At 34.9% G+C, this 14,363-nt stretch overlaps 1 protein-coding gene and 1 pseudogene across 1 annotated transcript; one reads left to right on the top strand and one right to left on the bottom strand.

Annotated features, from left to right (window-relative positions):
- Nucleotides 1-4,783: 4,783 nt before the first annotated feature.
- LOC140832083 (uncharacterized) lies at nucleotides 4,784-6,383 on the bottom strand (annotated as a pseudogene).
- A 132-nt stretch (nucleotides 6,384-6,515) lies between these two features.
- LOC140832082 (general transcription and DNA repair factor IIH helicase/translocase subunit XPB1) lies at nucleotides 6,516-13,986 on the top strand. Its single transcript, XM_073195884.1, has 20 exons — nucleotides 6,516-6,623; nucleotides 6,776-6,816; nucleotides 6,927-7,002; nucleotides 7,110-7,272; nucleotides 7,776-7,998; nucleotides 8,090-8,146; nucleotides 8,262-8,405; nucleotides 8,984-9,064; nucleotides 9,187-9,274; nucleotides 9,792-10,129; nucleotides 10,197-10,272; nucleotides 10,371-10,564; nucleotides 10,975-11,138; nucleotides 11,209-11,281; nucleotides 11,954-12,067; nucleotides 12,798-12,878; nucleotides 12,975-13,034; nucleotides 13,143-13,226; nucleotides 13,324-13,466; nucleotides 13,589-13,986. Exons 1-20 carry the CDS (start codon nucleotides 6,614-6,616, stop codon nucleotides 13,683-13,685), a joined length of 2,307 nt encoding a protein of 768 aa, XP_073051985.1. The 5' UTR covers nucleotides 6,516-6,613; the 3' UTR covers nucleotides 13,686-13,986.
- The last annotated feature ends 377 nt before the right edge of the window (nucleotides 13,987-14,363 follow it).

Raw genomic sequence — 14,363 nt, 5'->3', positions numbered from 1 at the left:
ATGTCACGTTTTAATGAAATGAACATTGTTATAAACAATAGAGCTATTATGAAAATAAAAGTTTTCGTAATGAAAAGAATTCATTTTCTTAGATAATTTTAAAAATAACAAAATCTGTGTGGTGAATAAGAAATGGATGGATAAAAGACTACGAACTTTGGAAGAAGCAACAAATAATAGAATTATATAAACTTTTTATATAAAGAACACAACAATAATTAATTATGATTAGATTGGGAAAGAAGATGTTATTGACATGTATTTTAGGAGAACATGGTGTTTTAGGGATTATTTCACCCTACCCCTACAGGCAGTGCCTGCAAGGGTACATCCAAGGGCCATAATTTTTTCTGGCCCAATTTTTTATTTTTTTTAATTTTTTTTTTCCCCATGATATGAATCTCAACCCTTGATCCTGAGTGTGGGCACTGCCCCCACACCCAAGATCGAACCTTCCGTGTTTTAGAGGAAAAAAATGTGTTAAGATGATTTTATAATATCTGATCGAACAATTTAATGTTTATTTATGTGTAGATATAGGACTATATTTTAGGGAATATTAAATGATATTTTTATGTTATAGGAAACATTAATTATAACGATTGAAAAAGTTGGTAGATTTTATATATCGTATATTTCATTTTATTTCTAAAAGCTTACCGGTAGGAATGATGAGTACATATGAATATAATAGAATAGAAGAAGGAATGTCTTTCACTATCTAAAAATATAAAAAAATATTTAAATAAATTAAGTATAATATCTTTAATATTTTCGAAATAAATTTTATTTATTACAATGATGCTGACGACAACGAATATAATGATAACAATTATAACAGTAATGAAAATGCTATATTAATAGGTATAAAAAAAATTCTTTAAAAATTTAAATGAAATTAAAACAGCTAGAATATGTTAGCTTATATGCTACCTATACGTCTTCTTCACTTTTTAATAAAAAAAATATGATAAAAAGTATAGAGTAATATGAGAATTAGGATAATCATTGATGTGGGGACCCAGACGCTAATCATGTTCTTAATCATCATTGGGGACTAATTAATCAATTATAAAACATGGTCTAAATTTTTTTTTAAAAATACAAAGCGGAAACGTAATGTAATTTACTCAATTACATATTAAACATGAATATACAAATCTTGTGTTATCTACAAGAATTCAACTAGGTTCAACTACATATCAGTACTGAATCCTATGTTGCTTCGAAGCCCGGATCTCCACGCTATCTAATCTTCTCTCATCCTCTTCTTGACCCTGATCCAGCCCCACCTGTTGTCATGCACACATACAAAACAAGACAACAGCCGGATAACTCCGGTGAGATATAAATATCCCAGTATAAACAATGTATACATGCAATCATATAAAAGCATATACCAAAGCATATATAAGAAATATTCTTAACCTGTATCAAATCAGAATACATAAATCACTATCAAGCATTCAATAATCATGAATGATATACACAATGTAAATCAACATGTCGTATCAGACTCAACTCAACCGACGCGTCGTCTCAGACTCGACTCAATTCTAACCTAGGGATCCCGATGTCTGGATATAGGTAATTATATCGAATCTCAGTCGATAGGAATGAATCAATCCCTAAATGGCATCGATATAATTCATATATCAGTGTCTGGGCGAATCAGCCGCAGAATTGACGACTCAGTCAATAACTCGACGAATCAGCCGGTAATTAGGCGAATCAGCCAATAATCAAACAACTCAGCCTGTAATTAAGCGAATCAGCTTAAGTTTAGACGAATCAGTCAATAACCGGACGAATCAGCCGGTGACTAGGCGAATCAGCCTATGACTCAATGACTCAGTAATCAATACATGCAGTCAGTATCTAAGCAAATCAATCAATGAATAGCGAATCAGCAGTCATTACATGCAGTGGCTATAAATCAATAGACTACAATCATAATTCTCATCAATTGCAAATATCATTGCAATAAATGACAGTATGTGATTTAGGGAGACTCGAGTCAAACCTCACTCGAGTTGTGCAATCCCAACTTAACATTAATTTATACCTTTCTTTCTGATATTCTGACTTTGTCGAAGTCTCGAACTCAAAACCTGTCAATATCAATCTGGCAATGACAATACCAAGGAGTATACTATCAATACCCGTTCAAATCAATACTGGATATAAACAGAATTCAATCAAATTGTGTTTCAATAACATAACGGCATAATCTCAATATATCCAGCCATATCATATTAGTCAGATATCGATTCTAATATCTCATAATCAATAGCAACTCAATTCTGATATCAACTCGACTCCAAAACTATTCCGAAAATCATAACAATTTCATAATCAGTCCGTTTCTTAATCTGACTTCGATTTTATGATGTCTAATATGTCAAGAACAACATATATGAGTTCCATTCAATTCTGACAATATCATAATTTCAAAGCATGTCAAAACGTACTTACGTCCAGTTGTAGCCTATGTTGCTAGGAACTCGATACCGAAGTCGGATTCGAAATCAGACGGCCAGATTTCTCGCAAAAGGCGTAAGGATTTTTAACAACCTTCCTCGGACCTTTCTCGATTTCCTTTCGTTTCCTCTTTTCTGAAGAATTGCAATATGTGCGTATATATATATATACACGTAACATGCAACGAGCCAAATGTCAAATTCTTGTTTCGCATGCCTCGCGCTCGGGCGGTAAGAAAGTACCGCTCGAGCGCGGCACTTTCTGTCCGGATGCTTGGTTTATCACACATTGGCGCTCGGGCGGTAATATTCTACCGCTCGGGCGCCGAACTTTCTGTTCGAGTATCATTTTCATGGTGCATTGGCGCTCGGGCGGTCTCTTTCTACCGTTCGGGCGCCGCGAGTTCTGTACAAAATCTTAATTTTCTTGCACCTACGCCCGGCTTTTCCACGTGAGCTCCTATAACCTCAAGTCTACCAATTTATCAACATCTGATTACAGTAATTAAATCTCGGGCATTACAATTGAACTGAATTGAGAATCACGTATCACAGAGGGTAATTATTTAATGATATAAGTAGAATAATATAACAGAGTTGTATATTTATTTTATTTTTCTGTATATGTATGTATGTAATATGAATTTACATTTAATAGAATAGACTTTTATAATTTTAATGAAATTGACGTAAATTACAAACTTTTAAAACGCATGAGATGATATACAAAAGATTCAAATATATTATGAAAAACAAAACTTGTGTGTATTTCCTGATAATGTGAATAAGATTGAAAGTGGATCATAAAGTTAATGTTAGGTGGTGAGATTGAAATGTTGGGCAGAAAACTGTAGATTTAAATAATTTTTTTATATAAACAACGTAAAAGTATCTAATTGCGAAAAAAGAGAAAAATATATTAACGTCATATAATTGCGAAAAATAAAGTCTTTTAAAAAGGAAGAAAATTGATGGGGAAAACTATGATAAAATGAAATCATTTTAACTAACTAAGCAGTTTAATGTTCACCTATGTATAAAGATAAATATGCTACAAAACTTAAGGTATATTTATTTAGAATTTTATATATAACAAAAATTACTTAGAGTTTTTGAAATGTTTGGAAATTTTTAAATATGATACATAAAAATATGTGATAATGAAATGCAATTTTGTGAGGTAATAATTTTGCAACTATATTGTACTTAGTTTTTTTTTTTTTTGAGTTTAAGGTATTTATATGCATAATCAAATAAAATTTTAAATCAAATTATGAATTTTTTAAAAACAGTCGATCTTATGTAGCTAATAACATTCACACATTAATAGCATTATCACAGTTTTTCTTAGCGGATAATAACTTTTACATATTTATAGCATTATACATAAGATCCACTGTTGATCTTTTATGTAGTTTCATTGTGAGTGTTTGAGTTGTAACAATATCATACATAAAATCGATGTTCGAGCGTACCTAAATTATAAGTATTTGAAATCATTGAAGAAACATTTAGTAAAAAATGTTGTTTTAACTAATTAACACTGAGAAAATAATAACAATTATAACATGTATAAATATACGTTGTGACTTTGTTTTTATCTTATGTTAACAGTTGACATATTTTATAGGTATATAATATTTTCAAACTCGTTTAAACATTTGTATTTCCGGAAATTTTAATGTTTTATAATGTGTATATAGTTGTTTTGATAATAAATTATGTAGAAAATATTTTTGTAAATGTACACATTACAAACAAAATCCACTGTCAAGATTACATGCACTTAAGGCGCACATGTTTGCGTACAACAAATGTAAGGGCCAGGAGTTTTAATCTCATATTTAAACTACCATGACCATATCTTTAATTTGCTTAATATCTTTAATTTTTTTCTCAAAAAATAAACGGGCTATACTTTGCTTGGATTTAGCCATCAAAACATTAATAAACCGTAGATATCACACCGTATTTTGCAAAATAACAAAATCACATCATAATTCACATACAATTTACATTATGTTTTCCAAAAGTGTATACCTGTAAAGTACAAAACGTGTGGTCCTACTCCTATTATTACAAGCCTAGGCCAATCCTTGTCCTTGACTGTTGATTTGAACCTGAAGAGAGAAACCAAAGGAAGAATTCGATGTCATGAACAAGAATCAAAAGAGCATGGATGAAGGATCCCAATGTAAAGAAGAGACCATGATCGTCAATCAATGAATATATCAACCAACTAAACGTGCTGAAAAAATAAAAGCAACATTAAGCCAAGTGAAGTGAAAAGTACGTCATACCATCTATCTCAGTATATTAAGCAAGGTCTTTGCTTCAGTCATCTCCTCCTACAGCGCATTCCTCATATATTTGTCAAAGATATCCTGCTTTCTCTTTTCCAGCACTATCCTTCCAATTTCCTTCTCATCTGGCAGTGGCACATGCACAACAAATTCATTTTCCTTCTCTTTTTCCTCTCTCCTTCTCTTTCATCCTCTCTTCCTCCACCACATCCTTTTCCTCAAATAATATGTTGGACACATTACCCATGTCTGTCACCTCTCCATTCTTCACCGCCCTCATTGCTTCTTTATTTATCTTTTCCATCTCCATCCACCAATCCTCCAAAGCTGCAGCCCTCATTCTTTTCTCTGCTAGCCCTCTCAACTTCTACAATATCCCATCCTCATCGTCCCTATAACCCTAATATCTTGCATCTATCCTTTTATAACTGTCATACCTGCGGATAATGTGCATGAGCTACATTAGCTCAAGTCCCATACAGAAATACAATAAAATAGCAAGGCGATTTCATTAAGATAATTACACAAATTAGAAAACCCATCATGACTTTCGTAGTCCAAAAAAATTACATCACAAGTTTCAGCCGTCAAAGGATATGAATTTACACGTTCACTTAAATCAACAATCAAACAAGACAACTATATAGAATTCGAGTTTCTTAACGTATATATCAAGTTAGTTATTAATATAAAGGCATATATGGCCAACATAGTAGTCCGGTTCACAAAAATCGGTTCTCATTATTTAACCATGCATCTAATTCAGAAACCTGTTATTTGTGCTATGAAAAAATATACTAAAGAAGTTAACTTGAGACAACCATCTCAGAAAATCTAAACATTTTATGCACCTTATAATCAGACTGTGTACCCAATAAATTTTTTAATAATGTGGCCAGCTAAAAAAAACCCTTGGTTTCTAAATGTGCAAAACAAACAAAACCATTATCATAACAGGAACATAATACCATCACTATCATAAACTCTTGACCTCGCCCCTAATCAACAAAATAAGAAAGAAAACACACACAGTGCCTCAATTCTTCACTCAACCAGCAAACTTGAACAATACAAATTACCGTGCACGCCTTTTCCGCTACTCAGGCGGCTTCTCAAACAACTCCTTGACACCGGGAAACTTCTTAGTCGCCCCAAAATACCTATATCCCGGCCCACGTCCACCTGGCTCGGAACGCCCACAATGGTTCCATCTAAACCAGTCATCTTCACTGAATACCTCGCGTGAATCGCCCCCCAAGCTCAAAATGCGCCTCTCCCAATGCCTTTTTTCTCTAATCAATTTATTGATCTCGTCGTTCAAGTCTCTGAGCCAGTGCTCTCCGAGGCTTTCGTTCTGGATTTCAACAAATTCTCGCCCGGTATGTCACATGATTCGCTGGCGCCACTTGTCGGGCTCCGCCAAATCTCGGCACTCGGACGCGAGATAGGGGCGATGATCTTTGTGTTTCTTCTGATCCTATTTCATGGAAATCAAGCGGGTGAGAATCGATTGAGCTTTCGCCTGGTTACGAGCCATGGCGGATCGATCGAATTATTTTCCCGTTCCCTGATGTCGTGTAAGGAAGAGCTCATGCCATGTGTACGTTTTTTTACCTGCAACCGGCAGAAACAGACCCTTTCCAACTTATTCACGCTTTCAGTATAGTAGATTAAATAAATTATTATAATTTTAAATTTTTATCCAGCATTACTCGTAAATAATGTACTATTAAGGGGTCTTTTGCAAATATCTCTCTGGCGGTTCGTTCCTCCTATTGATACATTCGGTCATCCGCCAAGAAGAACGCAGTGAATCTCAAATTGCGCGAAATGGGAAATGGTACTTCTATTGCAAGAACTGATTGTCCGAATTAGATTTGAATTAATTCATATTTTCACGAGCATACAGGCAGTAAGTGTAGACTGATACTGAATGGAAATGTTTTAAAAGTCTCGATACTCAATTTGACTTGAATATCGTTCGAATTCGAGGCGATAAAGGTCGACCCATCAAAAAAATCAAGTACTCCAAGGTTCATAGAATTTTTCCTTTCTAATTCTTTTTGTATGTATATTTCCCTGACCTTTTTAAACTGAAATGTCGTGGAATTTATGCGTTTTATGTTGTTTATGTTTATTGAAGGAGGACCATAGGCATATTGGCGCTGATGAAGATAATTCTCATTTCCATGAAGATATTGACGAGGATCTTCGAGATGGTACTGGCGCTAATTTACAGATTGTGACATAAATGTTCGCCAACTTATATGGTGGTGATGCGTTTGTCAGGGGCTCGGTTGATCAGTTTGTTTAATTTGTCTTTCAGGTGAAGGGAAAAAGAGAGATTTTTCAAAATTGGAACTTAAACCTGATCATGAAAATCGGCCATTGTGGGCTTGTGCCGATGATCGCATTTTCTTGGAGACTTTCTCTCCACTGTATAAACAGGCCTATGATTTTCTTATTGCCATTGCTGAACCAGTTTGCAGGTAAATTGGCACACTTTAGTTCTAAGGGTGCACCAAGGAAGTTTTGATTGTTGATTGATTGCTACTATACTTTTTTGTGTCCTAATATATGCTTCCAGTTTCTTTTTGCCCTTAACTAATCATTTAACATCCTACCACTATCATCCATTTGTTAACTTGCATTGTGTTTATTAGCCTGAAATGCAATATGGCTCAAGTACATTGCAAAATTGTATGCCTAACTTTTTTATCCTATATGACTGTGTTTGATCTGCACAACTTAACAAAATATGTTATTCATAGTAGTAGTGGTATGGTTTGAGAAAATTTGTAATTGGCGCAATGAACTCAAACCTCTTCTGTTATTGGGATTTGGACCTATGCACAATCTCCATAGTGTGAGCTAATATCTTTTCATAGGTACTTATTTTTTAGTTATTACACTTGTGTGCATGTGCCTGGGCTTTCCTTTCGGTGGTTTAAAATTTTATTGCAGTTGTTTTGATGCGTGTTTTACTCGACAGGCCAGAATCAATGCATGAATACAACTTGACTCCACATTCCCTGTATGCCGCGGTGTCAGTTGGACTTGAAACAGAGACTGTTATTTCTGTTCTAAATAAATTATCAAAGACCAAGCTTCCAAAAGACATGATTGATTTTATTCACAGTTCCACTGCTAATTATGGAAAAGTGAAGCTTGTGCTCAAGAAGAATAAATATTTTGTTGAATCACCATTTCCAGAGGCAAGATGTTCTACTCTACCCATTCTTTTGTTAAAATGAAGCTTATGATTTTGATGTTATATATTTTTTTATTGCTATCAATAATTTTCAGGTATTGAAAAAATTGTTGATGGATGAGGTTATAGGACGAGCAAGAATTTCTGTTGAGGTGTGTGCTTAGGTATTTGCCTCTGGGTGGTTAATGCCTGTTACTGTTTGGCCCATTTTATATGTAAGCTCGTATAGCTTTTCTATTTTTGGTGCATAATTTGCTGTTACGTTAGGGAGTTCAAGGAAGTGATGGGTTTACAATAGGAAAATCTACTGGTGAAATAGAAGGTGGGCACGATGAGTTGCTAAATGAAGTGGAGTTGGCAGCTGCAGCTGAAGAAAAAGAAACTCATTCATTTGAAATTGATCCTGCTCAGGTTGGTCATTGCATCTCTTTAAGATGAACTCTAATAGGGAAGTCAAACCGCAGACCTTAAGTCTCTTGTTTTTAATATTTATTACTGTTCTTTTTAGCTGGGATGCTTCAACATTGAACCAGATATGACAATTCAATTTGCTTTTATCCATCATTAAATATTCAAAGCAAAATACCATTTGGAGTTTCTCCATGCTAAATATATTGATTTTAACTATTTACTTAGATAAACATCTGTATGATCTACAATTTTACACGGTCTAATCAAGTTATTATTATTGTTTTCATGGACATACAGTTCATATGCCTATGCATGTTTTGTACCAACTACTTTGCAGGAAATTGTTTCAATGAGCTGACTACAGCTTAGATCTCTTACAAATTTGAGATGATAACACAATCTGATTTCGTTTATGTTTTTTTAGCTATACTTACCTAGCCTGGTGGGCCTTCAAATGTTTTAGAATTATATTATTTTGATGCCATTTCAGCTAGGTTGCAATGTATTCTATTAAGCATAAAAACTATTCAATCATTTTGCAATGGATTGCGTGGAATTAACTAGTTTTCCGTTGACAGGTTGAAAATGTAAAGCAACGGTGTTTGCCGAATGCTCTAAATTATCCCATGTTGGAAGAGTATGACTTTAGAAATGACACTGTGAGTGGCCCTTATTTCCTTCCCAGAATTGGAAAGTTGTGTCGGAGATCATGATATCAGTAGTTTTACTGATCAACATTAGGTATGCTTGGTGATTCCACTGATCGTCGTGGATATTGCAGGTCAATCCTGATCTGGAGGTTGAATTGAAGCCCCATGCGCAACCACGACCTTATCAAGAAAAAAGTCTTAGTAAAATGTTTGGAAATGGTAAAGCATCCTACTTTCATATTCATGTGGTTATTTTATTTGTATTATTTGTCTGCCAACAATTATATACCATGTTCTTTTAATTATTTGTATCTTGCTTTTTCATTTTGGATGTATTATCCATATATATATATGTACATATAATATGTATATATATATATATGTATATTAAAGTGTACATATATATAATAATTCCATGGGCCTTAAAAATACATCATGGATATTGCTTTAAGGATAAGGCTTGCAACTTCATTGAAGGGTTGCACCTTAATTTGTGTTGAGATGCAAAGGCTGGATTTGCCGAGCCTTGAGCTTAGGCACAAGTCTGGCAATATCTTCTATGAGCATTTTGAATATGCAAATTTACATGCATATGAAAATAATCATATAAAGTAATTAGATGCCACGGAAGTGTGAACTTTCATTTTTATTCTGTCACTCTGTTATACTGGCTAAGAGAATTAACATTTCAGAGAAAAATTTATGAATCAGTACTTCATTATTTTTCTTATTTCAGGCAGGGCCCGCTCTGGTATCATTGTGCTACCGTGTGGTGCAGGAAAGTCTTTGGTTGGTGTTTCTGCTGCCAGCAGGATAAGAAAGAGTTGTCTTTGTTTGGCTACAAATGCGGTGTCTGTTGATCAGTGGGCTTTCCAGTTTAAATTGTGGTCGACTATTACAGATGAACAAATATGTCGTTTCACATCTGACAGCAAAGAGAGATTTCGTGGCAATGCTGGGGTGGTGGTGACAACATATAATATGATTGCATTTAATGGCAAACGATCTGAAGAAGCTGAGAAGATCCTCGAAGAAATAAGAAACCGGGAATGGGGATTGCTTCTCATGGATGAGGTTTGTTAATGGATTAGTTTGTTTACATTCTTTGATGATGCATACATTTATTTTCTTTAAATTCCAGGTGCACGTAGTCCCCGCTCACATGTTCCGCAAGGTCATCAGTATCACAAAATCTCACTGCAAACTGGGTCTTACTGGTATGTTTGCGCCACATTTATATAAACAAATCTGTAGTCATCCATGTATACTTTTTACCAGTGAATGATGAGTCAAATTGTTGTCATTATATATGCAGCCACACTTGTGAGAGAAGATGAGAGGATTACTGATTTGAACTTCCTTATTGGTCCAAAATTATATGAGGCTAATTGGTTGGATTTAGTGAAAGGAGGGTTCATTGCAAATGTTCAGTGCGCAGAAGTCTGGTGTCCAATGACAAAGGAGTTTTTTGCTGAGTATCTAAAGAAAGAGAATTCGAAGAAGAAACAGGCATGTTGGAATCAGAATGATGTTTTTTTAATGTCTTGGATTGGATTCACTCAAGGAGTATTCAACTATGATTTTTCTAGAATCGAATTAATGTTTAGTGGTATTCTGCGTGTCAAAGACAAGCTAATTTACCTTAACTAAATGTTCTCAGAGCAAAAACACCGATCATTGATCAAAATACTTTCAGTGCGCCTTTTAATGAGCCATTGGTCTTCAGTGCCCCTGTTATGAAATAGTTCCATTTTTCTCTAATTAATGGAATATTTTTCCAACCACTTATGATTGAGAATGATTGTTTTATTTTTTGCTTGAGTTTCGTAAAGGTTATTTTAATGAATATCTGTTTACAGAAAAATTGAAATTCCACATGTGCTGTGTTTTTCCAACACGTTTTTCATTGCATCTTTCAGGCTCTATATGTGATGAATCCTAATAAATTCAGAGCTTGTGAGTTCCTTATCCGTTTCCACGAGCAGCAGCGGGGTGATAAGATAATAGTTTTTGCAGATAATCTTTTTGCTCTGCAAGAATATGCAATAAAGCTTCAAAAACCAATGATTTTTGGTGCAACAAGGTGTGCCTTTATTTGACATGCTTATGCTGTCACAATTTATGCCATAATAACTGGGCGGTGTTATTCGCAGCCACGCTGAAAGAACTAAAATTCTTGAAGCATTTAAAACCAGTCGGGACGTGAACACCATTTTCCTCTCGAAGGTATGTATGCACATTACTGCCCAAGTGTTGACACCCTCTTGGTAGAGCAATATGAAGAGACTATCATTTTCCTAGTGTTCTCGAATTCGTCTATGGCAACTATGTAGCATGTGGTGATGCATCACTATGTGCTTTCCTGGACTCATACAGGATGTTTTTAGAAGTGAGTTTTGTTTAGAAGCAAGTCAATTAGAACGTGATGCATTTGAAATATCTATTGTCGCTAATGAGAAATGTGCCTTATATAAATCTTCACCTGAACTTTCTTGCCCACTCATATGATGCATAAGTTTCACAAAGCCATTTTTATTGTCAAACGCTATTACTATGTGAATAAATGTGGTGATATCAATATATGTGGACTATGTTCACAGGCAAGCAGCTTTACTTCAGGCATGACTGATGATGTCTGTTTATCATTTTGTTTCATAAAATTGCTAATTTGATTACTGATGTGATGTCAAAATGCGGGCATTATGTTCACAGGCAAACATCTTTACTTCAGGCATGATTCATGATGTCTATTCGTCATTTGTTTTATAAAATTGTTATTATTCATTTCGAAATGAATGCCCTTGTTTTTGTATCTGGATTTTCTGTTCCTTTGTCCTGTGAAAGCCAGTGGTAATTTTGGATGATGGAATAATTTAACTGATGTCTCTTTGCTACCAGGTGGGTGATAATTCCATAGATATTCCTGAGGCAAACGTGATCATTCAGATTTCATCACATGCCGGTTCAAGGCGTCAAGAGGCTCAACGACTTGGGCGTATTCTCAGGGCGAAGGTAAGCTTTTCCTGGTATGCATGCTCACTGTGAAGAACTGATGTAGGTTTAAAACTTATAGACCATTCAAATCTATACCATTTTTACAGTTATTTGCATTCGAAAAATGGTTTCTTGTTTTTCATGTACCAAGTATAGCCTGGACCCTGTATTCACATTGTTTTGACATTTTAGACTGACATTAACTGATTAGTTATGGCAGCATATTTACTTTCTGGTTGTTCAAGTGGTTATTAGCACCTCTGCTTCTATGAGGCTGTCTTTGTCACCTTTCAAAGAAATTTTTGGATAGGGATTAAATATGTTATCTCGTTATTCAGATTTCAGAAAGAATATTGCCTTTGCTTGCATGTCATGCATAACTAAATCAATACTTTAAAGAAGTTATGGATTTTCTTCTCCTAGAAAATTTGTCGTATAAGAAGTTGCAGCTTTTAGATTTTGGAGGTCAGATTAATATTTGACACAAGATCCCCAAGAATCCTTTTCCTTTCTATACTGCATAGAGAACCATAAGATATACACTATTTAAAGTAATTTGACCACTCTTTAAGTCAGTATATCTGCGATCTTCCAATATTTGATTCATTGTTTTTTTGCTGGTCACCTTTGTTCCATGGATATGAGAAATTTGTTATTCAGTGTGAGTTTGTTCTTATTCACATTTACCTCTGTTTGCGTATCCCTTGGCCTGAGTTTCTCTTCTTGTCTGAATTTATCGATTTAATAGGGTAAGCCTCAAGATAGAGTGGTGGGAGGCAAGGAAGAGTACAATGCATTTTTCTATTCACTTGTATCTACAGACACTCAGGTATGATAGTCTTCTCCTTCCCATTTACAAGATTTGCTTGCTCTTTTTTCCCCTGCAGTTGACCAGAAATAGCATTATTGATTTATTTTAATGCAGGAGATGTATTACTCAACCAAAAGACAGCAGTTTTTGGTTGATCAAGGTTATAGTTTTAAGGTACATAGCAGTTTCAAAAGTTTACGCACTTTAGCTTTCTGACATTATAAGGAGTTTATGCACTTAGCTTTCTGGTCATGTTTTTGAATGTTCCACTGTCTTTTCCAGGTTATCACGAGCTTACCACCCTCAGACTCAGGACCCGAGTTGAATTACCATTATCTTGATGATCAGCTTGCACTTCTTGGCAAGGTCATCTTTATTTGTGTCCTTGTTTTGTGGCTTGAAATATTATCCCTTTTCTAGTTTTACTCAGAGAGTACTGATGACTTTATTTTTCACAAAATAGGTGCTAAGTGCTGGGGATGATCTAGTCTGTTTAGAGCAACTAGAAGAAGATGCAGATGGCATTGCTCTTGAAAAAGCTCGTCGCTCAGTCGGGTCGATGAGTGCCATGTCTGGAGCTAGTGGAATGGTTTACATGGAATATAAGTAAGGATTCATCACCTGCTATGGATCCTTCTAATAAAATTTCGAGAAATGGTACTTTTTTGGCTTTCCCTGCCCACTGTAATGTAATCAATGTCCACGTTTGTCTGTTGATTGTCTTGCAGTACGGGGCAGAAAAAGCTACATGGGCAATCAAAGAGCAAGCCTAAAGATCCGGCAAAGAGGCACCACTTATTCAAGAAACGTTTTATTGGTACTTAGCTTCTGCGTGAACTACTATTTCAGTGAGAAAGCTAGGCATGATAAATTTTTGGGACCGTCTGGGAAAACATTTATCTACTTTTGTGTTTGTTGGAAACATTTTGGTATAAGATAAGTATATTTGCTCTACGTTATCATCCCATTTACCATGTTGGATGTGAATGGACTTCGTCTGGGATGATGAATTCAAGCATTCAATGTGTGAGTAAGAGGATGTGTATTAATATCGGTGTGTTTGAAGTAACTTTTTCAAGTGCAGTGGACTTAATTGGGATTTGGTAGAATTTGATCATTTCAGTGATGAATTCATTGTTCCAAGGCTTTGCTTCATTTTGGTTACAGTCACCAAATTTGGAACTCTGGAATAATTCTTTAGGAAGGTATTATATCACTCGAGAAGTATACTCTCTAGAAATATCATGTAATGACAACACTTTTCAGGGAAACCCATAATCAAGAAATCTCGACATCCTTGGGCAACGATATGTGCCTTCGCCTTTGGGTTACCGATTGTCCATTGAATGGTGGTACTTTGGGGTTTGGGCTACCGATCAAAAGCCGAGTTGGACAAGAGTAGACAATTTTTTTTTTTTTTTTGGGTTTTCGGATCTATGGATTTTCACGAAACAAGATTTTCAGTTAAAAATAAAAAGGTTTTATTTGTGATCCTAAAATTTT

Source organism: Primulina eburnea, chromosome 5, assembly GCF_022965805.1.
Source record: "Primulina eburnea isolate SZY01 chromosome 5, ASM2296580v1, whole genome shotgun sequence".
NCBI lineage: Eukaryota > Viridiplantae > Streptophyta > Magnoliopsida > Lamiales > Gesneriaceae > Primulina > Primulina eburnea.
Note: the sequence above shows the minus strand (reverse complement) of the source record. Positions and strands in the feature narration are given on the sequence as shown.

Coding starts and splice junctions, on each gene's coding strand:
- LOC140832082 (XM_073195884.1), top strand. Junction 8,406..8,983: donor TTGAAATTGATCCTGCTCAG/GTTGGTCATTGC, acceptor TTCCGTTGACAG/GTTGAAAATGTAAAGCAACG. Junction 9,275..9,791: donor TAGTAAAATGTTTGGAAATG/GTAAAGCATCCT, acceptor TTCTTATTTCAG/GCAGGGCCCGCTCTGGTATC.